The sequence below is a fragment of the Centrocercus urophasianus genome, unplaced genomic scaffold (assembly GCF_019232065.1).
Source record: "Centrocercus urophasianus isolate 14NV4802_14NV808 unplaced genomic scaffold, USGS_Curo_1.0 seq_16, whole genome shotgun sequence".
Taxonomy (NCBI): domain Eukaryota; kingdom Metazoa; phylum Chordata; class Aves; order Galliformes; family Phasianidae; genus Centrocercus; species Centrocercus urophasianus.
In genome coordinates, this window is record NW_024884711.1 from 22,045,982 (window position 1) to 22,070,378 (window position 24,397).

Genomic DNA, 24,397 nt, shown 5'->3' on the forward strand with positions numbered 1-24,397 from the left:
CTATCCTGGTGAGTTCTGGGCAGCTATCTCTCCCCTTGTGTGCCTGCAGGCATCCAACTATCTCTTGTGATTCATCACTTCACTGCAGAACTACTATTTATCTGATAATGTATCTTTTTTTTTTTTTTTTTTTTTTTTTTTTTTTTTTTTTCCAGATGCCCTGAAAACCTCCGACCAGAAACAGTGAGGCCTTGTCTGCTTCCCTGTAGAAGGGATTGTATTGTTACTCCATTCAGCGACTGGACATTGTGTCCTTCTTCATGTCAGGAAGGTAATTTTGTCCATTGTGTCCATGTGGACAGATTTTAAGTAGTCAGACTAACAGTTGGTTTTTGCAGAATACTTATACAGACCTCCTCCTGACAGAAGATACAACTGACAGAGCTGATATTGCAACTGCTGGGAAAAAAGTCGTGTTTCTGTTAATGAAACAGTATAGAACCATTTTTTCAGTAGCTTCTAAAGCTCTCTATAACTTCTAGTTAAAGACTCTTGTCTGAAAAACGCATTCAAGAGTGTCTTCTGTTTTCTCTTCTATTTATTTTGTTACTAAACTCTCTCTCACATTTTCACTTGATAAATAGTCAGACAGTAAACAGCTTTCTCTGTATATCACCAACAGAGATACTTCTATAACTGCAGAATTATACTTGAATGTATTTGAATGTATTATAAAACACTTGGATTTTGTCTTTGAAATTACATGTGCTGGTTGCTCATCAGAAAACCTGAAACTGTATATCCCAAGATGCATATGCATATAATTTTTCAAAACTCTCTGACTTTTGCCTGTCCTTACACCCAAAGAAAAATGAAGGAAAATGTAAAAGAAATAGGCTAATTTTTAATTGATGTTAGTGTTCTGATTTAAACATACATAGGAATACCATTTTAATGCACTTGACAAAGCCCTTGACAACAGTGGAGGTCTCACTTGAATTTTTATTACACTGTAGTTCTATTCAAAGTGATAACTGGCTTTATATTGCCTGCATTGTTCTGTCTTATCTCTTTCTCTCTTTTAAGTTAAAGAGGAGTTATTTTACTAATATGTACCATTAAAGACACAATCTGTAATAACTCTTGTTCCATGGGGTGCTAATCCCTGTGTGTTGTGATGATTTCTCACAGCTACCACATTATCAGAATGTACGATGTCATAAGATGCAAGACATCAAATATACATATTTCAAGTATTACAGTCAGTTCTTTATACTTTACGAAGTACAGAAGCATAAGTCGTTTTCACAGTAATTCATAGTACCTCTCAGTCCAATCTGAGAAATGAAATGTTATAAAGATTAAATTTATACCCTTTGACAAAGAACAAATAATTAATAATATTGAATCTGAATCTATGAAATATTTGTTCATTGTTAAATACTTTATTTTTTCACAGCAATACTAATGAGTTAATTGTTCTTTCTACAATGTTTTTGTTGGAGCTGATTGTTTTGGACAAGTGCTGTCCTGTTCTCATTTCTGTGGATTTTAAGAAAATTTATTATGGAATGTGTATATCTTCATGAATATTCACTACAAACTAGGGTGCATTCTGATGTAAAGTAGTGCATTTTTTAACCAACATGGGCATTTTGTCTACTCTATGAGTCAAACAATACTTTCAGACTTCTACACAATTTTTCATGGGCTTTACCCATTTGTGTCATCACTCCAGTCAGCAGCAATGGGCTTCAAGTCTGTCTTGTCCATGTGCCAGCCCCTGGCTTCTCCTGGAGCTGGCTGACTCAGGACCAGAGATTTTCCTCTGTTTTGAAAAGCAGCCAAGTGATGGAGAAACACTGCCGGGGTTCTCCTACTGCTTGCTCCTAATTATGATTGCTTGGCTGTGGTCCAGTACGCTTCTATGTGCAGACAAACTGCAGCTGCTATAGTAACTCACCAAAGCTGATATCAACCCAGTCAGCCAAATGTCTGTGCTACAGCTCTCAGAGAAAAAAATAGAAAGAAAAGAAAAAAGAAAACCCAAGATTTTTACATAATATCAGTGCATTATATATCACTATAAAATTAATATACATTTCAGGGATTTCCCTTTGTATTCTGATATCTGAAGCTGATTAAAATAACAATTCCTACAGGGATCATTTGCTGTTTATCATTAATAGTGAGTTATTGTAATGTTTGATAACTATAAATCATAAATTTATTATAAAATGGGAAAATGAAAGTTCCTATTTATATGTAATGTGTGCTCTTTCGAAATATTTTTTACATACCTAGCTAGGGTAATGCTAGTCCCAGGTGGAAAATGAGAGCATAAGAAGAACTAAAGCCCAGCATGGGGAGAACCAAGAGTTTAAATTAAATTTGTTGTATTTCTGACTATGGAGATTAAAAAAAACACAATTAGATTTTCTGATTTAATCAGTTAGTAAGTTAAAAAAATAACAAAATATAATAATTTATCCTTTTTAATTTCTGTTTCTAGTTCTGCATGCCAACAATTAAAGCAAATTTATGCTTTAAAAACTGAAGTGCATCAGCAAACTTAGATGGTTAGATGGTTTTGTTCTCTTAAGCAGTGTGATTAGAATATTCATTTGTATATCATTACTATTGTTTCTTTCTTTTTAGCTCTGCTTCTTAGTCTTTAGCTCAGATTAAAGTGTTATATTGTTAGGATAATTTTCTGCTTATGACAAACTGGTATGTCAGTACTGTAGTGATTGACTCAAATACCTGTTATGTTAAAACCTATTTTTCTTTAACTGTTGCCAGTCTTGTATAATAGCAGGAAAAATAATCTCTGCTGTTCTTTTCAGGAGCTGTCATAGTAAAGAAACAGTCCCGTCACCGAGTCATTATCCAGCTCCCTGCTAATGGTGGTCGTGAGTGCCCAGACACTTTATTTGAGGAAAAGGAATGTGAAGCTTCTCCCATCTGCTATAGCTACAGGTAGTGTTATTCAACATATTACAGCTTATGCATGATTTTTCAGCCTCTGCTGTCTGCTAAACTTTGTTGAATTCCACTTCTTATGAAAAATAGGATACATTGTTAAATCAAGATTTTTAAATAGATACCAGTTGGGCCCATGGAATATAGGGCCCACTATTTATTTGTTTCTTTTTCTTATAAAATGATAATTTTTTTTTTCTTTTTTTTCAGTTCATTTGCAAAAACACTGCAACTAATGAGAATTACATTTCATTTATGTTTCACAATACATTTCAAGATAAATCTCTCCTGGCAATTATTTTGAAATTCTATACGATAAAAAAACCTTCCTCTTTAAACTGTCCGAACCAGTGAAATGCAGCTTCTGTTCAGGAGAACTGAGTTGTACTGCCATGCGACAGGGCTGTATTTTTCATTTTCCATGCCCATTAAAATCTGTGATAATCTGCCGATTGATATATCCTCTAACGTGCAGAATTCCTCATCTTGACTTAATATTCACCAGAGAAAGCTGGTGGTTCATAATTTCTTGACAAAACTTCTGGAGCAATTTTGCAGTGTCTGTATAAATAGCACAGGAAAGCCTAGATGTTCTTGACAAAGTAGTAAAGATGAGGATTCTTTATGCTTTAATTTATCTGTTTGAGTCAGTGGCCAGTGTTTAGTTTCTCCAGCTGATAGAGAAGGGCCCTTGCTAATTCCCATGAAAGAACTTGTTTCAGAGGTACAAATGGAATTTAATTTTATTTTAGCACCAATAGGTTGAGATTAAGGAAATATGTTGCTTTCATTTCAATACGTTGCTGGTAAAAATTGTCCCTGCAAATTCATTGGCAGGCAATACTGTATTTAACTAAAAGATATGAAAATGTGTGAAACAACAATGGGAATAGTGAGGATTCCAGACATCAGAGAAGTGAATTTGAAAACCTTCACTTGTCAGTACCAGAGTCAGAGTAATATCTTTTAAAATACTGTCTGTTCTTCATCTGTTTAGTATTTTCAGTACCAAATTTTACCTGGGATAGTTCATAATTATTTGCTAATTAGAAGAAAAGTTGCTTGTGAATGGTAGATGAGGTACTTTAATGACATGGCATCATGCCAAACATTTCTTCTCTGTATTTCCTTTTTTATATTTCCATTTATTTTAGGTGGAAGACCCACAAGTGGCGCAGATGCCAGCTAGTACCATGGTACGTGCGCCAAGACAGTCCAGGAGCACATGAGACTTGTGGACCTGGGTTGCAAGCAAGAGGTTAGAACCTGTCAATTATTCCTCAGAAGTCTGAAGCTTTACTGGTGTGGAAAATGCTGTAAAATTCAATCATTGTAGATTAACAATAATTAAATTTCTTAGGATCAGCAGAGGAAAATACTGAATGCTGATATAGTAGGGTGCATCCTAACCAGCATTTGGCAAATGCTTTATTCATAAAGGATCAAATGTAATTTATTTTTAAATACAGATACTGTACCAATGAATAATTCATGCTATTATTTATTAAGTTTATTTCAACGTATTACCTGAAACATATTTTGAAGGGGTGTTTGTGGAACGTATTTTCTGAAGAAGAATTTAAGAAGAAAGAGCTCATTTAAAATTTTTCTTTTTATGAAAAGATTGTGCAAGTTCACCTGTGAAAATAGGACATTTTTCAGGTAACACTGTTTTAAGACATGATTATGAGTATATCCATAAGAATAAATGTAAGTCTTTTGTTTTTTGCAAGCATTTTTCAGGGATGGGAGGGGTGGGAGAAACCTACAGTAATTTTGGACTGGAAGACCAAAATTTTGGATTCCTCAGAGCAGGGTCAGTTTTAAAGTTAGATCTCACCCTGGCTGGATCAGATTGCAAAGAATCTTGCCCCATTGAGTTTTGAGTATCTCCAAGGATGGAGATCTCTAGGTACGTGCTACATTTCTTGTTTGCTTATGGGCTCTTTTTCCTAATATATAATCTGAAATTTCCTCTTCCGCAATTCATGTCTGTGGCTCCTTATTCTTTTTCTTCATACCTCTGCGAAGAGTCTGAATCTCTCTTTTTTATACCTTCCAATCGAGTATAGAGAAGGTAACTGTAGAGGGCAGTGAGATCACAAGAGGTGTAGGACTTAACTCCATTAACGTTCATGAGGTTTCTGCCATCCTATTTCTCAAAGTGGTCAAGGTCTTCTGAACAGTCGCCTAACTCTTCATTTAGGTGCTGACTGCTTCTCTCAAGCTGTTATCCTCAAATTTGCTAAGGGTGTTTTCTGTGTAGATTGTTAAAGATGTTAAATAGAACTGGCCCTGGAATTAACCACTAATGTGTAGCTCTCTTGCACAGCTGCCAGTTGGATTTCAAATCTACTGATCCTTTCAATGCAATGACCCTGACATTTTTTCTACCGTTTGCATTTAATTCAAAATTTAACAGCCAAAACCAGCTTTATGGTCTATATCTTCATAGAAGAAAATGTATTTATCTGAATTGTATATGTGTGACTCCTTATAGCTAGGAGATGTTTTTAGGTGTATTAAATAAGCTTAGTTTGAAAGTAATTCCAGTTCCTACTTACTGTGTTACAGTAATTGAATTGCTTTGAACTACTAGTCAACCCTGAATTTCAGGAATGATTTTTCTTTTGCCTTTGCTGAGTGCAAACTTCTACCTGTTAAAACAACATTGGCTCAGCAGGCTGTAGAATTCCTTATCAAGGACAGTGTTAACTGCAGAACTGAAATATAACGGTCATTAATTTCCTTGAAGTGCTGAAGGAAGTTATGGTATAGTAAAAAAGTCACAGAGTGAATCTTACGCTAGTAACTTCTAGTGTTTACTCAGAAGGTGTTATTGGGGATCAATTTAGAGCTTACCACAAAACAAAACCTGAATGTTTTGCCTATACTGCCAAGATGAATGCCTTCTGACTCCGGTAATTCTTTCAGAGATCCGTAACTAGTGTAGTGGTCTGTGAGGGCTGCTCTGAAGTTTATGATTGTGTTATAGTGCCTAAATCTGACCACTTGGACTCAAACTTGTTAGTAATGAAGGGTAGCTAATTGTATTCTATAATTCTTCTTTGTCTTGAGTTTCAGGTTGTTTTTTCATTGTTGTTGTTGATATTGTTTAGTTGGTTGTTGAGTTTTTGTTGTTGTTTATTTGCTTGTTTTTATGCTACAGTCCATTCATGTATAGTACACAAATGCAGAACAATTTATATTTTGGAATTAATGGGCAGTTTCTAAAGCTGTTGAAACAGATTGGCAGTATTTCCATCTGGTACTTCATCAAGCTGCTAGAATTTGGTCTTAAAAAGTATAACACATTAAAGCAAGTGTCTTATTCCTACAAGAAGATATAATGGGATAGCTCTCTAGTATTATAGGATGGAGTGTAGGATGAGCAATCCTTAATTAAGAAACTTGGGAGCTGGTAAGCCTGAAGGAAGTTGGTGTGTGTTGTAGAATTCTGTAATTGTTCCTGAGGTTAGGAGGAAATATTTTTCTTTACTTATGCTAATTATTATTATTATTTTTATTATTTATTTTTATTTTGTCTATGAAGTGTGCAACAGTTATTATTAAATTTATGAAGAAAGGTAAGGTTCATTTATCAATTCTTTGTTTATCGATGATAGCAATGATAATCAATGATTTATCAATGATTATGTGCCTTAGTACAAGCATCTAAAAATCTTCTGGACTATTATGGTGGTTAAATCTACAAGCATTAAAGTCATAGCCTTTTTTTGGCCCAGTACTTTTCCCATTGATATAAATGATAAAATTATTGTAAATGTTAAATTTAGAAAAAAAAATTGTTATATGTATCTCAGTGTTTTAATACCAAGCAATGTGCTGAATAGTCTAAATTGATATTCTGCAAAGGCTAAATAAAACTAGTTCAGTTTTTATTTTGGTTGAGATAAGTAAGATATATCATGATTTATTCAACAGCTTTACAATGAATATGACTTGGAAGTAAAAGCTGAGGTTTTGCACAAAATAACATTAACTTTGGAAAATATAGATCTTCAATTCTCTATAATACTGATGTATTTAGTTTGCACTTCAGAAAATTTGCTTTTTGAATGTGGACAGTATGTTTGAGCAGTTTTATATAGATCTTCTCTAACACAGGGTGTTAATATATACCCTCTTCCCTCTTACTAATTTCTGCCATAAAAATAGTGTGAATTTTTAGTGGTGCCCATTACTCTTTTTTTTCCCCCCTGTGCAAGAGGGGGTTTAATGCAGTGTGCTCAGAGAAGGGTGGCTGACCTGAATGCAGTGCTGATTGAGTTCTGCCCTGGATAGCATTAGAAAGATTTCTCCAGAATTTGAAGGAAGACTGTGGAAGAAGTTTTACCTCCTCTCCCTGTTTATTCTTCCTGAATACTTGCTTCTTATAAATTAAGTTTCTGTAAGCTATGGAAAACTTTACATGATATCATGGTAAAAATTCTTTACTATACATCATTTATTTAAAGGTTATTTTTTTGATATAGATACAGAAAAAGATGTGGAAGCCCCTTTACCCACCCCAGAATTAGGTAATGCTAAACACTGAAATATGAAATGTATTTGGCATAATATTTTGATACTTCATTTATAATATAATACTGGAATATGGATTTTTTAACATATATTTAAGCATTTGTTGCTGATTTCTGTACAAATATTTACTATATTTTGAGTATGTAGGCATAGCAGAATTTCTTTTTCAATTGAAAAAGAGTTCTCTCCAAAATTTCTGATGCTTGTAAATCACACTTTCATTTCTAGTGTATATATTGCTCCAAAAGTAGTGCCTCCTATTTCTTTCCATGGAAACTCCAACAGATACAAAGAGCTGAATAACACTGTTTGTTAAAGCAGATTGTCAGCTACAAAACGTTATTTTTCAAAATAAGCACCACTATTAGCTGATTCAAGCAGATAAGCTAAGAAGATGCTCTTCATTTTGTGACATGACAGTTGTGCATGGCTTTCTGGAACCTGGTTTGGCTTTTACGTTGCTGTCACCACTGCTGAAATACACCACTCACCACTGCACTTCGTTCACATCTGCTGTTTGATCTTCAGAGTTGTTCAGCAAGCATTGATGAATGTCAGTGGGTGCCATTTTTTCTATCCTTTTTCTGATTTGATTGTCTACACAGGAATGCTCTAACATGTATGGGAACAAGAAATGTGTTAAATAAGAAAATAATATGAAGGTACATATGCTTTCATTAGTACTTTATTTTCAACAAAATACTGTACTGTTTGTATTTTAGTTACAAAGATAATTACACCTGAAGGAAAAACTAAAAGTTAGAAATCATTAAAAACAACTGCTTCTGTCTAAACATAAGTCTGAATAAAGCTATAGCATATGCATGCCTTGCTTTACATCACAGCTTTGCTATTCATGTTTCCGTTCTTCAATCTTTTTGTCACATTGGTCTTGCTTGGCAGAACAGATACTTGATCGAATCATAAAATTGAGATTTGTGATTCATTGCTAAGGACAGCTCTGTTTCTAGCTGTCTTGTATAATGAAGGTTTTGTTACAAGTCATGTCAGTATAAATGAACATGTCACAAAATTAGAAGCTTGGTCAATACAGAGGAAAGAGAAAAAAGAAGGGTTTGATTTTTTTTTTTTTTTTAATCTAAATTCCATTTAAAAATGTTCATGCAAATTATGGGGAACTATTTCTAGACATAAGCAGAGTAACATAGCACTTAATACCTGAGAAATAAATTCATTGTTACAGTCATGAACGTACTTGAACAAGGTGGATAGGCATGATAATTGTGTTTACTTCATACTTATGATGAATGAAGATTTGCAGTCATGTCATAGTTAAATGTTCTTTAATAGTGGATAAGTAGAGCAAGAATGCATTTCATAATCATAGTAACTTAAGACTTCAAGTTTCTCTAGTTCAAAACACTCATGAGTGGGTGATATGAAGGCATCAGCAATGTGTCTGAGGGTTCCTCTTCCCTACACAAAAAAAAGCGATATTTTACTGCAGCAGCATTTATGTTATGTTTATTATCACGTGCTGTTTCTAATTTAACAATAGTAAACTAATCAGATGTCTTGATGGGTCATCTGAAAAAAATAAAACATACAGAGTCTGAAACAGTAGAACAAATGCTTTATGAAGTCAGGCTTCTAGTATTTTATGGTGCTACAAGCAATAAAACACTGTGGAACAGAGGAGAAATCTAGTTAGGATGTGCTAAGGAGACTGCTTCGTAATTCTTATGGCTGACATTTATTAGCACACAGATAACTTCAGAGATCTATTCAGTTTGCTTGACTAGCATATAAAGTTTGAAATTATGAACAACTTAAGCAGTTTTACATTATTCTATATTTGTATCTTAAGATGCTGGCAAACCTCAACTCTGAAGGAACTTAGAAATATAGTCCAAATCCCTTTTGAACTGTATAGGAAAGTCCAAGAAACTTGCTTGCTAAAAAGGACTGTTTTGCCTATAGCCTTTGCAGATTGAAGCAGGGCTTGTTGGATCACATTCCAATGCTAGTGAAGAAGACACATAGCAGACACAGCCCATATGCCCAAACTGCGATAGCCTAATCGCATCATGATGTATATGGATGGATGCACAGGAAAGGGCTACCCCAGTGACCGAAAAGAGATTTGAAAAAGGATGTGCAGCCTGCAGTCCTTGCCACCATAAATCTTCCTCAGAGTTTTGTAGGAGAAATGAGATGAAAATTGTGAAATCTGTCAGCAGATTCTCAAATAGCAAGAAGAAGGTTATTTATAAAACTTAAGCAGAAGGTTTAATAAGCTTGCTGTCAGACAAAATATCTCTGAATGGCTGTACTTGATGTCACTGGGAATTGGCCATTATTAAAGGTCTGATCCTGAGGACTTACCATTCTTCATTCATAGCATGTAAATAATTATTTGAAAGACCATGGGGTGGGGGAACTGGGGGAAACTTCCCAGGATTGCTATGAGCACATAAGTGGCTTTACAGGCTTGTTTTAGCCGTGAGGAGGCTCAGAGGTAGAATCGGTGGTCAAAACTATTTTCCTCTCATTGTAGATAAGCAGCGACAGCAGCCTCTCTCTCTAGGCATTGCTCACTTTGAGGGGGCATTTGCTCTTGTGCTCTTATTGAAAGCACAGTTAAAGAGACAAAATGACAATGGACTGCTGCTCTTTCATGGAGCTACAAACTATTATATTTACTTCAGTGAGATTTATCAGATGACAGTGGCCTACTGTGTAGTTCATGACTGAAAAGTCACTGCAGGTAACAGTGGGCAACTTCAGTTTTCATACAGAAGAATTTGGACAGTAATGCTCAAAGCTATTATTGCTGTGAGAAATTAATGGTATATTGCCAAAACAAGACCTCAGATCTCCAGACAATCTCCTGAAAAGATTCAGCAGTAACACATTGTTACTCTTTGTCACATGAAGTACTCTTGCACTTGCATTTTCCCAATATAATTGACACATACTCCTGCTTAATATACATCATGATAGAAATATTTCATAATGCAGTGTCTAGTCTGACAGATCCTGCAGAAATAGAAACAGAGAATGATGAAGTCATAGCCTAGGCAATATTGATAGTAGGTATAAGTTAGTATTTTCTGGAATAATTTTTTGCTTTTCTAGAAGTGAAACAATGATTTTACTACTAAATATTTAACAAATTAAAAAATAGTAGCACAACTATAGGGTAAAGCAGATGATATTAGAGCACTTTCATTCATAAAGCAGTGTATTTCTAGGAATGTTTGAGGTCAATAAATCTCACACCTCATTGAAATCTTGATGATAGGAGCAATGCTGGAAAGATTCTTATATAAATCCACTCTTAAGAAGACTTGTGCAAATACAGTCTTAGTGTTTGATTATGCCATCAACAAATGTATTAGCCTGCCATCTCCCATGGCTTACTGGAAACAGTGCTATCAGATAAAGTTTAATTACATCAAAATTCCTTGTCTAGAAAATTTAAACTGCTGCTTATTTCACACCTTTCTTCTGAGGGATTATAATTGTTAAATGCCAAAACAATTTCCTAAGTGAATAGTTTCCTTGTTAAATTTGATTTTTCTATTAGCCAAACTCCTGCTTTATGCTTTCACTTAACAATTACTTGTGCTTAATTCAGTAATAGAAGAGCCACACTCTTTCCACTTACTGCTAATGTCAGTAATAAATGTGACATGATTGTATAGGCCAAATAATTAGTTTGACACTGCATAGCTTTATAGAAGTTGAAGATATTGCCCTGTATAGTAAGTTAACCATTGATCTCAGTGACATTTATTCAATATAATTAAAGAACCATGCATTTGTTCAAAGATGCAGGGTTGGGGTTTGCCCGAATTAGCCTGTGTGTTGAAAAAGTAGATTGTACTCTTAACATCTATATTAGAAATAAGGGCATTACTGATGACTGGCCAAAATAATGTATTAATGCTATGTATACAGTTGTCAAAATCCCTACTTCAAATAATGGAAAAATATGCACCCTTCTAACTGTCACATGGAGCTATAAACCTTTCAAGTAGATACCTGAATCTGTAAAATAACAATGCTAAAATGTATCCAAGTCCTGTCAAATAGAAGTAATATGAATAGTTATGGACAGGCTCTCTGAAAATTAAGATTCAGGAATTGATTTGGAATGCCAAGCTGTCCTTTAATTTGTGTTGTTATTAAGGTGAAATATTTGGGTCTCAAGAATGAAGAGTTTTCCTCCTTTGATTGGTACAGTATAATTGACAGTTAATCTGAAAAAAACAAAAAACAGAAAACAAACAGCTTGGTGTTAATCTCTAGTGGAACTTTTCACCTGGGTCTTCTTGATGTAAATTAGATGCACTAATATGCTTCTGAAGAAAATTTATAGCAGACTGAATACTTATCTCTGAGTAATGTTTAATAATCAAGAAAATTGGAAAGAATATTGGCTTTAAAAATACTCAGTTTGCTTGTAAGGAAGTATGTTCTCAAATTAACAGTGTTTATGGCCTATCAAAGAATAAGATGGAGGGGCAGTACTTAATATGGCTATCAAACTTCTGAGGTTGATTATTAAAATTTATTGAATTAATCAGTGAAGTATATTTTAGTCCTTTGGTAAGTATAGTTTTCATTGCTAAAAATGTTGACCTTTGTCTCTCTGAAAACGAAATGAAATTAGTTTTGCTGATGTGCGTACATTCCAAGGATAAACACAAGACAGGATATAGACTCTGTGAATTTCCACATAGTCGACCTTGCCTAAACTATGTTTTTACCTTGGGATATCTGCTGTATATTATCTCACAAGAATCCAAAACCATAGTCCAGGCCTGCATTAGAAGATGCTGGTTTGACCTGTGGTTTTCCATAACATTTGTGTAACTGTAGAAATACTACGGCAAGTACCATTCACACATCATTAAAATAGTTGTCTGGATTTTCAGTTTTTAGATACTTACTTTTTCTCTTTGAACCATGACATCTGGGGAAAAAAAAATAAGAAAAAGGAGGAGGTTTCTTTGTATAAATCCACCAATATTAATAGGATTTGACAGATTAATTGTATTAGACAATATACGGCTGGTCAATCCCCCAGTAAGCACAACTTAATGCCATACTGACCCTATAGCAAACAGTACTGGCACCGCTGAAACAAAGGGCAGTCAAGGATCAGGGAAATAGTTTGCTTAGGTCTCTGGAAAAACAAACCTCCCTTTCTTTCAGTGTTTTAGCACAAAAGTATGGCAAAAGCAATTCACTCAGGACCTTTGGATATTTTAGTAGATACATGGTTTTGGAAGAGACCATTCTCATCATCATGTTCAGCTTACTACAGTCATCATGAAATAAAAATTTAGTTTAGAACTGTCAATAGGAAAAAGCTGTTTTATCATGAAATAAATCGGCAGGGAGGCTTGCACATGTCACATTTGAAATTATTTTATTTTCTTTTGGAAACTTGTTTTCAAACCCATTTTTTCTTCAAAGATTGAACATGATTATACCATAATACTTGGGATGCAAAAATTTACATTTTTTTTTTAATTCACATACTAGTAAAACAATTACTGGTATAAAAACAATTTATCCATGAGGAGCAACAATAGAACATTGTTAAAGATTAAGTGGATGAGACAGCCCCATTCTTTTTAAATCCTTATATTCTACTACTTCCTTTAGTGTCACCTGTAGTTTTTTAAGAATGTTTTTTTTATTTTTCCTGTCAAAAGCTTTTGTTTAGGATGTGGCTGTCCTTTTATAAAACGTTGCATCTCTGTTTATTGGTACTTCACCCATTGCAAATATGATTTGTCTTTCAGTCTTCTTTCAAAACCCAAAAATTGGTAAAGAAAGTTGGGCTGCAATACTGTTGCAAGTGGCAAAGTATTATCCAGAATGTATTTCTAAATATTACGTATTTCCTTTCTAAAATATAAGTTTTTGATAGAGTTTTGTTTCTTATGTGCTACACAGCTACTGAAAATGGCAATGCAAGTTCTTTAATGTCAGAATTATAGCTTTTCTCCAGGACTAATGTAATGATACTGTGAAAATCAGCATAACAGATATGTATAACATGGTGATAACATGGGTAACATAATATTTACAGTTGTCAGTGAGTTTTTTTCTTGCTGTGTACTGATAAAGAAATAGTAACTTAAAGAGAATCTCAAAAGAGTCTTTCAGAAAGATCAAATGCATTCATTTAAGATATAATAAACAACAAATTTTCATTTGTTGCATAGATATTCTGGGCTTTCAGTGTGATTTTTTGGTAGTGTGCTGTAGACTTAGTAAATTATAGATGTTCATGAAAAATTGCCAATCTAAATCCAATTCATTTTTTGCTTCCAGCAATTACTTGTCGCAGACAAGATGGAGGACAGGCTGACATCAGTGAGTGCCTTAAGTATGCTGGCCCCTTACCATCGTTAACACAGACATGTCAGATTCCCTGTCAAGATGATTGTCAGTTTACAAACTGGTCAAAGTTTTCTTCCTGCAATGGGGACTGTGGAGGAGTTAGAACAAGAAAACGCACTCTTATTGGTAAGAATAACAAGGAAGATAATACATCTTTTATTAACTGTTTTGATTAAAGCTTCCCTTACAACTCTTGAGCATAGGGAGGTGGCTAGAGAGGAGTAAGGATAACACAGGAAGGAGCTGAATATTTTTTCTTTACAGTTCTTTATATTCTCACTTCTTCTGTTGTCTTCTGCTTAATTTTCTGCCTTATTTTTGCCACTACTGAGAATACTCTTTTTGGGGTGATTTTTCTCTTTATTACAGATGGTCAGTCTTGATGCTCTATGTGTTTGAGGCAGTGGTGTCCCTTGAAATTTCCTGAGGTTGTATTAACAGAATAAAAAGTTTTCCAATAACATTTAATCCTTTTCCAGAAACTTTTACTTGCTCCGTGTGATAAACCCACTGCCACTTTGAAGAACACTTTTTCTTCAATTTCTTTCTTTAAACCTGCTCTTTTACTTCTACATGAAATGAAGAGGAAAAAAAAAAAAAAAAAAAAACCCACAAAACTTTTCTATTTTCAAGTTATAACTGAAACCTGAAGTGTAAGACTTGGCTTGTGTCACAGCACTATTTGCCAATTAGTCTGTGTTATCTGTGGAGGAGGAAAGCTAGCTAAGGGAGGTGCCTATTAGCAGTTTCAGAAAGAATATGATAGCATAAAATCCCTATCAGTCACTTCATGCTGCTGTAAATCAAAAGATCTGTGAAGAGTGAATAATTCATGATCTTCAAGAAGGTTCATTGTGACTGTCTTGCAACTCCAGTGAACTTTATGCCAGATTTGCTTCTGCACGAGGAGGAAAAATAGATATTTTTTTTTATTTTTTTCTTTACTTTTAATTTTAGAAACAAAGCAAGAAATGATCAATTATCCTATCACAGTATCTACTCTGCGAGGTGAGGTACTTCCCTGTCCTGAGTTACCTCTTCAGAACTAGCTAAAGCAGCAATGTGGTGTTACATTTATTGCAGTGTGCTACACAGTTGCCATAAAGGTTAACTGGGTGTGCATTTATAATTATCCAAGGGAAGATGACGGTTTCAAAGAGAGGGGTATTTTTAATAAAAAGTTGTGTTGTCAGAAGAGGAAATTATTTTCTGAAAGTACCTTGTTTTTATTTTAAACAAAAGCAATAGTAAAAGTAATCATAAAGGTGCTGCAATGTTCTGTCCAATGCTTTTGAAAAGCAAGGAGAATATTGCAGAATATTAATTTATAGTATAATCTAAGAAACAGGAATCTTTAAAACTGTTCTGGAAACACTTTTACATTTATTACATAAGCTGTTTTATATGGGAAGGAAAATAGACCAAACTTTGCCATAAAGGAGATTAAAAGTAAATTTAATGGGGTTTGGAGACGGGTAGATGCATACACTGAGTTAAACAAGGAAAATCAGATTAGGAGAAAAACATGAGTTCACAGGAGGAGCTCTTTACATTCATAGGAATGGTAATTATTAACAAATGTGTGACAACAGGTAATGAAATGAAAGTGTTTTCAAATTTTGAAAAAAATTACTACTGTGACAAAGCTGTATGTTACTTTCTCTTGCAATTTTCTTCCACTTGAGAAAGTTTTATCCAGATAATTTTTTTTTTATTGAACTGCTTTTTTTTTCCCTTAGTAGAGCAAAAATCATATATTTGTTTAATTACTAACTTTTTAAAAACATACCCCACAAGAACATTTATCCAAAGTAAACAAAAATATATGACTTTATCTTTAAAGAGCATTACATGTGTACAGACTTTAGGCATTAATTCCTTAGGAAATAAAAGTCATTAACCTAAAGAAAAAGAATTAATCTAACTAATTTTGGGAATGCATATTTGATTTAAAGCACTTAAATTTGCTAACTTAAGCCTGAGGTTTATCTTTGTTGGAGGAATTGTCTTAAGAATGGATAAATGAAATTTTTTGGAGATGTAAACCGATATAAACTTTCTAAAATATTTTTTTTCTTCTTTCCAGGAAAAAGTAAGAAAAAAGATAAATGCAGAAATTCTCAGTTATATCCTCTGATTGAGAATCAGTTTTGTCCGTGTGATAAATACAGTGCGCAGCCTGTGGGAAATTGGTCAGACTGTATTTTACCAGAGGGCAAAGTGGAAGTATTGCTGGGAATGAAGGTGCAAGGAGACATCAAGGAATGTGGACAAGGCTATCGTTACCAGGCCATGGCATGCTATGATCAGAACAGTAGACTTGTGGAAACATCACGATGCAACAGTCATGGTATTTAAAGATCTCTGTTTTCATCTTTTTACATATGTGTTCCATTTATATCTTACAGGTAGAATTAGCAGATTGATGTTTATTGTTTAGGCAGATTTTTGTCACAAGATATCTTCAAACACAGTACACATTTTGTATGTTTCTTAAAAGACATTTCACTGATGATTCACAAAACAATGAACTTTATACTGATTGCTACAGTGTAGTATTTAAAATTAAATAATAGTAAATTAGGTATTTTAAGAAATGAAGGAAAAATCTTATCATTTTTCCTGATAACTGTTCTTGCAAATTTGAGAATACTTAGGAGGGTTAAATCCTTAAAAAATAAGCATGGACAGCACAGGACTGTTTTGAGAAAGATGAAAATTATTTCTTTCCACAAATTTGAATAAAAACAGAATCTTTAGATAGCTCTAATCTCCTTAAATAGCCTTATCTCTACCCTTTCTACCCTCCTCATCTCCTTAATAGATAACTTTGGTCTGAGATCAACAGCGCGTAACACTATTTCTGTGTAATTCTGTCATGTGGAAATGCAGATTCCTTAAAGACTTTATAGTCCTTGTATTCATGTTGCTCCTGCAGGGAACACTCATGTTCCTGAAATGGATGCATCTGCAGTGTTAGAATCAAAATTGGCACTTTCTGATTTTCAGTGAGCCAGAAATGTGCTAATTTTCACCACTGGAGTTTCTGTGTTGTCTGTTCTCCTGCTTGCAGTGCAGAAGTGTATCTGAACTATTGGTTTGAAGAGCTGGGTGCAATTCAGAAGTCAATGTAAGTTTAGTTTGTATACACACATATTGTAATAATGTTAAATTAAGGTGTCAGAAATTTTATTTTTTTACTGGAATGAAGTTAAAATAGTTAATAACAAAATATTTAAATTTCTTAAGGGGATCTTATGAATTAATGCTATTAATTCCGTATAGAGCAAGGGTACAGTACAATCTCCTGACTGTACGAAGCTAAGCTGAGATATCTTTGTGGTTAGATAGAAAAGTAAGCATACACTTAATATCCTAATGTCTCAAAGCAAAGCTGGAAGACAATTTTGTAAAGAATTTTCTCTTTTTACTCTAAATAACTTTTATTTTTATTTTTGTTGCTGCTAATGTATACCAAAGGCAAAAAACAAACAAACAAAGAAAAAAAAACTTAAGTTTTTAAATACATATCCAAAATTTGAATTTGGCTTATTTTTTTCCATTGTCTTATTTTATGTGTCTCATTTTGGAATTGCTGAAAAAATACCTAAATCTTAAACTCTCATGGGAAAGAAAATCTCTCTGAGTACATATTCTATTGTTTAGTTAAGTTCTCAGCTGTTTGCTCTGCGTGTTGAGGTCCACAAGGAATTAAGCCCAATTTTGTCCTTTTAGATAGATTTAAAAGCACATTCAACATATTCTCATTCTGACTGAGTCTATTTACATTCTTTGTGGGACCAGAAAACAGCCATCTGTAATGACCAGCAGCTGTATGAGCACAGATCTGCCTGTGTTTGGTGGTTATCCTGAGGGAATCAGAAAGCTCTTCAAAAGATTGGTAGGGAAAGCTGAAAAAAGTGTGAAACAATCTGAACTGTTCAGAAGTCACCAAAATACAATTTCTTTGTTGATTGTCTTTAACTAAATGTGACCCCATGTGGGAAAGTAGTATTCTTGCAGCATTGAGTGCAGAGTACCCATGGTCAGTGAAAAGTGGAAATTAGTGAAAGAATGGAAGTCTATGGCAATACACAGGGTCTGATGGCCTAATGTCTGTTATCATTGTTGACTTGAAGAATGTGGGCTATCAGGTTTTGTGACGGTAGCCCAGGGAAAATGTAAGGAAAATAGAAAGTGTCCATCCAAGATCAAATTATAGGTGCAGTGCATAGTAAGTAATGTGCTGCTTTAGGTAATTTGCAAACAGAGATGGAAAATGTTCTTTTATATGTAGAACAGGCACGGACTTAGCTGCTTTGAAACCCTGGCAGTGCACATTCAGTATCTGGCCACAGAGGTATGGAATGGGAAGTTACTAGAATATCTGCTTTCTGTTTTGCACTACACTCATAAACCCAAAGAGAGGTAAAAACGCATGCAGGAGTAGTGGTGAGAAGTTTAGCTAATCCAGATACCAAGCCATTTTCCTGTGAAATGCAGAATTTCCTCAGGATGTTACAGAGGTTTAGCACTATATAACTTGAGCTCACTGTATTTCTATTTTTCAATAACCGTAATAGCAGCAAATAGCTTAAAACAGAGCTTAAAATAAAATAATTTAATAATAATATCAGTAAAATAATATAAGTAATAATAATAACATCAATAATAAAAATCAAAGGAGTTCCATAGCAAGAATAAGAGAGTGAAAAAGGAGGAATTAAAAATTTCTCAGCCATCTTTCTTTACCGTTATAACTCTTTATGATGGCAGTTTCCAGTCTAATGGATTATATCAGTTAATGTCCTCTACACACACAGTAAGTGAAATAATTACTGACAACGTACTGTTATTGTGTTTACTATACCCAGGGTTGCAGTTTATATGCCATTAGCACTAGTAGACTCCAGAGAGAATCTTCCCAAAATATAAAATAGCATAGGTCTATTTTCTTTTTCTTTTTACAGTTTTCATTTTTCCCATTTTTCTGACTGGAAATCTGAAATCTCTTCTTGCTCTCTTTGTAAACTGGAAATGTTTTTCAGTCATTCATTGCTGTGATTATTGTGGGATGGAAAGCTAGAATCCTTTGATGTTTTGATGTTTGTTTGTTTGCTGTTGTGGTTGTTTTGTTGTTTTTTTTCTGCATGAGTTGTTGTTTTTTTTTTATTATTATTCTTTGATTTTTAATTTTCCCCTGATGCATTACGTGTTTCTGATACTCAGGCACAAGGCTTCTATGTGCATTTCCTCATCAGTTCCATTTGAAGGAAGGAGTGCCTCTATCTTATCTATGTTGTAACGTATGGGCAGGTGAAACTTGGAATTGCTGTTGTTTGTGTATCCTAAAATTATCTGACAGGTATATCAGGTGCACAGGAAATCAGATATTTAAACTGACTTTGATGTAAGGAATTAAACTGATGTTAAAGAATATGTCCCTAAAATTACAGTTTCCAGTAGCTCTTTTAGGACAACACTCTACCATTGGTAGATATTGTACATAACCACAGTACATACTATTTCTAAGGGTTATCTAATTTATTGTCTGCCTTCAGCATTTTTCAGGTTTAGCATATTTTTGCAGTTACAAAGGGGCTAGGACAGATGACATAGATGTTTCAATCTAATTTCATTGTGTGTTCGCCTTTTCTGAATAACTACTTTGTATTCATGGATTATGTTCCAATGATTTGTTTTATTTTGCTCAACATGTATAAGTTGCTGTTTTGCCAGTTAAATCTTATTTTATATCTTTTCAACATTTATGATGTTTTCTTGTTTTCATGCCCTTGCTATATGACAGTTCTTTAGTTTGATATCATCTCTAGATTTCATAGTGCTGTATTTTTTTGTCTTTGAGAACAAACATAAAAGCTATTTTATGCCAAATCAACAAGGGACTTCTGTGGTATCAAAATGGTTATCCCACCTGCTAGCAAATAAAAGTGCCTTGTGGCTTCCCATCAATCTAATTTTAGGTTTTCAAGCTAAACTTGACAGGTCTCATAACTCAAACTTGCTTGGGTTATTTTTGTAAATTCTAACAAAGTTGTTTATTTCCCTGCAGAAATGATAGCACTGAATTTTTCACTAATTTTATAACTGGTCCAAAGAAGGATAAGGGTTGTCTGCTATGTCATCTGCTTTGTTCAGAAATCAGTTTCACTGTTGGTTCTATGAACGTGTTATCTCTTTTCAAAGTAGTACAGTATATAATCACAATTGGGATATGATTTTGCAAATTAGCTTGAATTAAGAAAGAAATCAAGATTATTATTTAAGGATTATTTTTTTGTATTGCCCAACTTTTACTTGAATTTTTGTTATTTCATGACACTATGAAATAATGAGATAGAATATAGAGATAATTGTACTTCAACTATGACATAGTCCTCTAGATCTGACAAAAGGGACAAACTATCCCCACACTGATGGTTTTGATATATCGTGGAATATGTCATGTGCTGTACTAAAAAGGCATAAGAAAACCAAAGTTTTGCCGTGTAAATTTATGAAGCCATGAATAAGTCTGCATTGCAAGTCATGCTGTTTTGAGTGGGAAGAATCAAAAGACAGACCTGCTCTGCAATGCCAAAAAGAAAATGCACAATGTGTTTGTTTATAATCACAGTTCAATCTTCCTCAAAAAAGAAAAGATGAACAAGAACACAGAAGTAAATACTTCAGAGCTTTTTTTTACTGCTTGACACATCTCAGTTCCAAAGATTTGGGAAGAAATAATTGAGTTTCACAGTAGCTGAGGAGCTAAAGGAAGGGTATAACATGAGGAAGACCCCTATATGAGTACACTTGTAAGAGACTTTGTGCAGTAATATATGAGAATTTGAGTGCAGCTATGAAATCACAAGCATGAGCAGGTTTGTCAAAAACTCAGGAGTGACCATAACTCTGAGACAAGGAAAGGTAAAATGTCATTAAATATTTAACTCTTGTTGCTGCTAGGTGTGAATAGTGAAAGGGTAGGGGAAAAATCCTTCTGAACAAGGTCCTTAGCTTTCTGTAGATTGGAAAGTAGTTCAAAAGAAATCCCAAGCAGCTGAAAACTGCTTAGTTTCAGCTGCAGAAGGATAAGATGCTTTTTTGTATTTTTTTTTTATTCAATGTTTTTTTTCCCCAACTGTTACATATATCTAATAATTTGATTTTCCTTTCATTTGTTTTTCCAAATTTGAGTTACATTTATTGATAAAGGAGTTAGTAGCATTCAGCAGCCATTTAAAAATTCTGCTTTTGTATTTTTCAGTAATATCAGTTCTGCAATGTGTGGGCAGAAGCTAACAGCTGATGCTTGACAGCAGCTGTGGCATTGTCAGATGAAATGACCTGTTGTTTAGCTGGTCTCTTCAATGGAAGACATATGCATTGTTCTTTCTTTGTTTCACTGCTAATTTGATAATTTTACTGGACAAATTAAAAAATGTACAGTTGATTTGATACTTACGTGAGAGATTTTCTGGGGCTTTTTTTCCATTAGAAAAGCAGCAGTTGCTTTTCATCACTCTATCCCTATCAATGCTACTAGACTAGAGTTCTGTGAATAGCAACAGGTGACTTCCAGCAGTATGTTTTCATGTGTTTGTGAAAAGAATCAAAGCAGTCTCTTTCTGCTCCCTTAAAAGCATATCTTGGATTTTTTGTATTGACGAAATCAGAAGCAGGCCACTGCCATGCTTGTGAACTACAATGTTTATTCAACAATATTTTGTTTTCCTCCATCATAGATTACAAATTATGACCCACATAAGCTGAGAAGAGTTTGCAGTTGTGTGTGTGTAGCAAAGCCAGGCACAGTAGCATGGCAAACAGATGCAGCATTTTTATATAGGTCGTATTACCCTTCTTAATTCATGTCAGTTTACTGCTAAGACCTTAGGCACAGTCAACCAGTCCAGGATAGTTTGTCTGCTGCCTTGCCTTATTAATGTGAGGTTATTTCCCCCTTTAGCATTAATTAAATGAGATGCATTGATTTGTGCTGATTCTACAAAGCCCTCCATGGCTACAAGGCTTATGCAGGGGATTAGAGAGGAATATCTGTGTATCAGTGAATGCTTTTACAATAGCTGCTGGGAATATCCATGTGAATCAAGAAATTTTGTATTTAATTGCTTATGTGTGTGATAGTAAAATCTTGTAGTTTATAATAGTGTCTGTGTTTTCTAAGACAACAGTTAGAACTTGGTATATCCACTTGTATTAGGACTTTTAAAAATCTTTTTGTACACTTCCAATATTCTAACCTGAAGTAATACGAATTTGCCAACAAAAAAAATAAGAGTGTTAAAATTTAATTGAGACTTTCTGTTGAGTGTTTATTCTAAAATGCGCGTATTTCCCTTAAGAGCTTATAATTCAATATGGTAGTATGCTTAGGTTCTCAAACTGTTATTAGGGTACCTTGTAATTTCATAGCATATATATCTCCCAATATTTTTTTTCACATACAGGATGCTGTATTTGTCCTGTTATGTATTCTCTTGGAATACTTGTACCACCTGTTGCCCCGCACTGCAGTTACTAGCATGGATCTCTGCATTATAGTTCCAGCATGGTCTGTCAACAGTACAGCAATTATGAGGCAGTCACCCATCAACCCAAAGACCCATGTTTAGTTCACCAGAGACAGAAATGCTAGTTAGGCATTAATAATTGCCCTCAGATTTTAAGGTTTTGAAAGAGCAATTCTGGAAAAAAAATAAAATAAAATTAATCGTATGAAGTGCAGTATGTTTTTCCATGGACAGGCAGAAGTATGAATGCTCTCAGTTGTAACTTTCATCCTGTAAAACGTAATCCTGCAAAATCCTGTTACAACTGAAATACAAACAGTCATGAGATTTTGTGGGTTTCAATTGTTTTGCTTTATTTTTCAGGTGTTGGGGAAGAGACATTATTATTGTTTTTGTTTGTTTGTTGGTTGGTTGGTTGTTTTTTTTTTTTTTTTTTTTTTTTTTTTTTTTTTTTTTTTTTGTCCTGGAAGATAGAATCCTAGAACTTTGTATTTCATGGCAAAAAAAAAAAAAAAAAAAAAAAAAAAAAGCAAAACACAATCCAACCAACCAATTGGACAAAACAACACCAAAACACTGAACAAAAAGACCAAAAAAACTATGCTGAAGAACATAAATTTTTTCTTGGAAACATAGCATAACATTTTATTTGTGAAAGCAAGAACATAATTCTGTCAGTCCTGAGGACAAAAGAGTAAATGTAAAGACTTATTATGTTCTTTATGTCTGCATTCTTCAACATAAGTAGTTGGTCTGTACTTATACATTGCGAATTACAGTTTGTGTGGGGAAAATTGGAATCTGGCCTAACTAACTTGTTCTGTCTTTAGACAAAGTGTGCAGTCCATTAAAGTTCCTCATTGGAAATTATCCAGCACATCTGTTAATTACTTGTTCAAGGAGTGCAGGTTTTGTTACCAGTTAGCAGTGAGGCAATAAGCAATTCCATTTTAATAACAAATTCAGTTCATACTCTTTGCAGTCTAAGGCATTTGTTAAATTGTGTATCAAATCTTTAATGATGGAATATCCATATTGTCATTCGTAGTAGACAACTGACCATTTTGTAGCCTTGCGAAGTTCAGCTGATAGGAGCTGAAACAGTTGAGAAACTACTGACTGGGAAAAAAGAGTAGACCTGAAGAGGTGAACGTTACTTTCTAGGATCATTCTGTACCTTACAGGCAGAAGGCTGATACTGTAACACAGTATCCCAAGATTTCATCTTTTCAGTCTTCATATGTTACAAAGAATATGAAGAGCTAAAGGAAGTGTGTAGTGAAAGACTTCAGTCAGCAAGACAATAAGCAGCAGGCAGGACATGAACTGCAGATGTCCAATGCATATATCTTTAGTCTTTGCCGAGTTGGTCAGCTATTTCACTGTCTCTCATCTTCTTACTTTCTTCTGTTTTTCTTCACAGCCACTTCCCTGCTTTCATTCCTTTTCTTCCCTCCGCCTCTGTCCTGTTTTTGCTTGTTCTTTAAACCTCAAGGCTGTAGCATGCAATTTGCTGTAATTGTATTACACAACCTGAATGTGAGATATAATTGTGTGATATTCCATCGTATAGACATCCTTCTGCCCTCGGGCTTTAGCGAACTGTTTCTTTAATATGCTTTTACAGTGTTTAATAGAAGTTGCACCCTCTCAAGGATGATTAAATCAGTAGGAACAAGACTGAAAACTGAAAAAAGGCCCCACTTATGTCCTTTTCACATCAGGAACTACGTACTGCATCACTAGTCTCATTTGCATGTCTTATTTCTTACTTTTTTTTTTTTTTTATGTTTCTGTATTTTTAGTGTAATTCTGTTGTATCACAGTATATTCTCTTCTCAATAAAATGTTTACAGAATGGTCAAAGTTTACAAATACAGGTACCAGAAATATATTAAAGTCAGCCCTACTCTAAAGGAAAACAAGTAAACCAACAAACAAACAAAAAAAGAGTATACATTTTTCAAACTTCCTGAACATCAGTTTTCTTTGATTTGTAGGTGATTGCT

General features: G+C 34.1%; 1 protein-coding gene across 5 annotated transcripts in view; it reads left to right on the plus strand.

Moving 5' to 3' along the window:
* THSD7A (thrombospondin type 1 domain containing 7A) overlaps positions 1–24,397 on the plus strand; it is a 254,779-nt gene that overhangs the window by 197,615 nt on the left and 32,767 nt on the right. For all 5 annotated transcript variants that reach the window (XM_042817387.1, XM_042817391.1, XM_042817389.1 and 2 more), the window contains 5 exons: positions 156–271; positions 2,787–2,919; positions 4,077–4,180; positions 13,783–13,977; positions 15,938–16,201. In XM_042817387.1, coding sequence (XP_042673321.1) covers positions 156–271; positions 2,787–2,919; positions 4,077–4,180; positions 13,783–13,977; positions 15,938–16,201 — 812 coding nt within the window. The remainder of the gene's footprint in view (positions 1–155; positions 272–2,786; positions 2,920–4,076; positions 4,181–13,782; positions 13,978–15,937; positions 16,202–24,397) is intronic.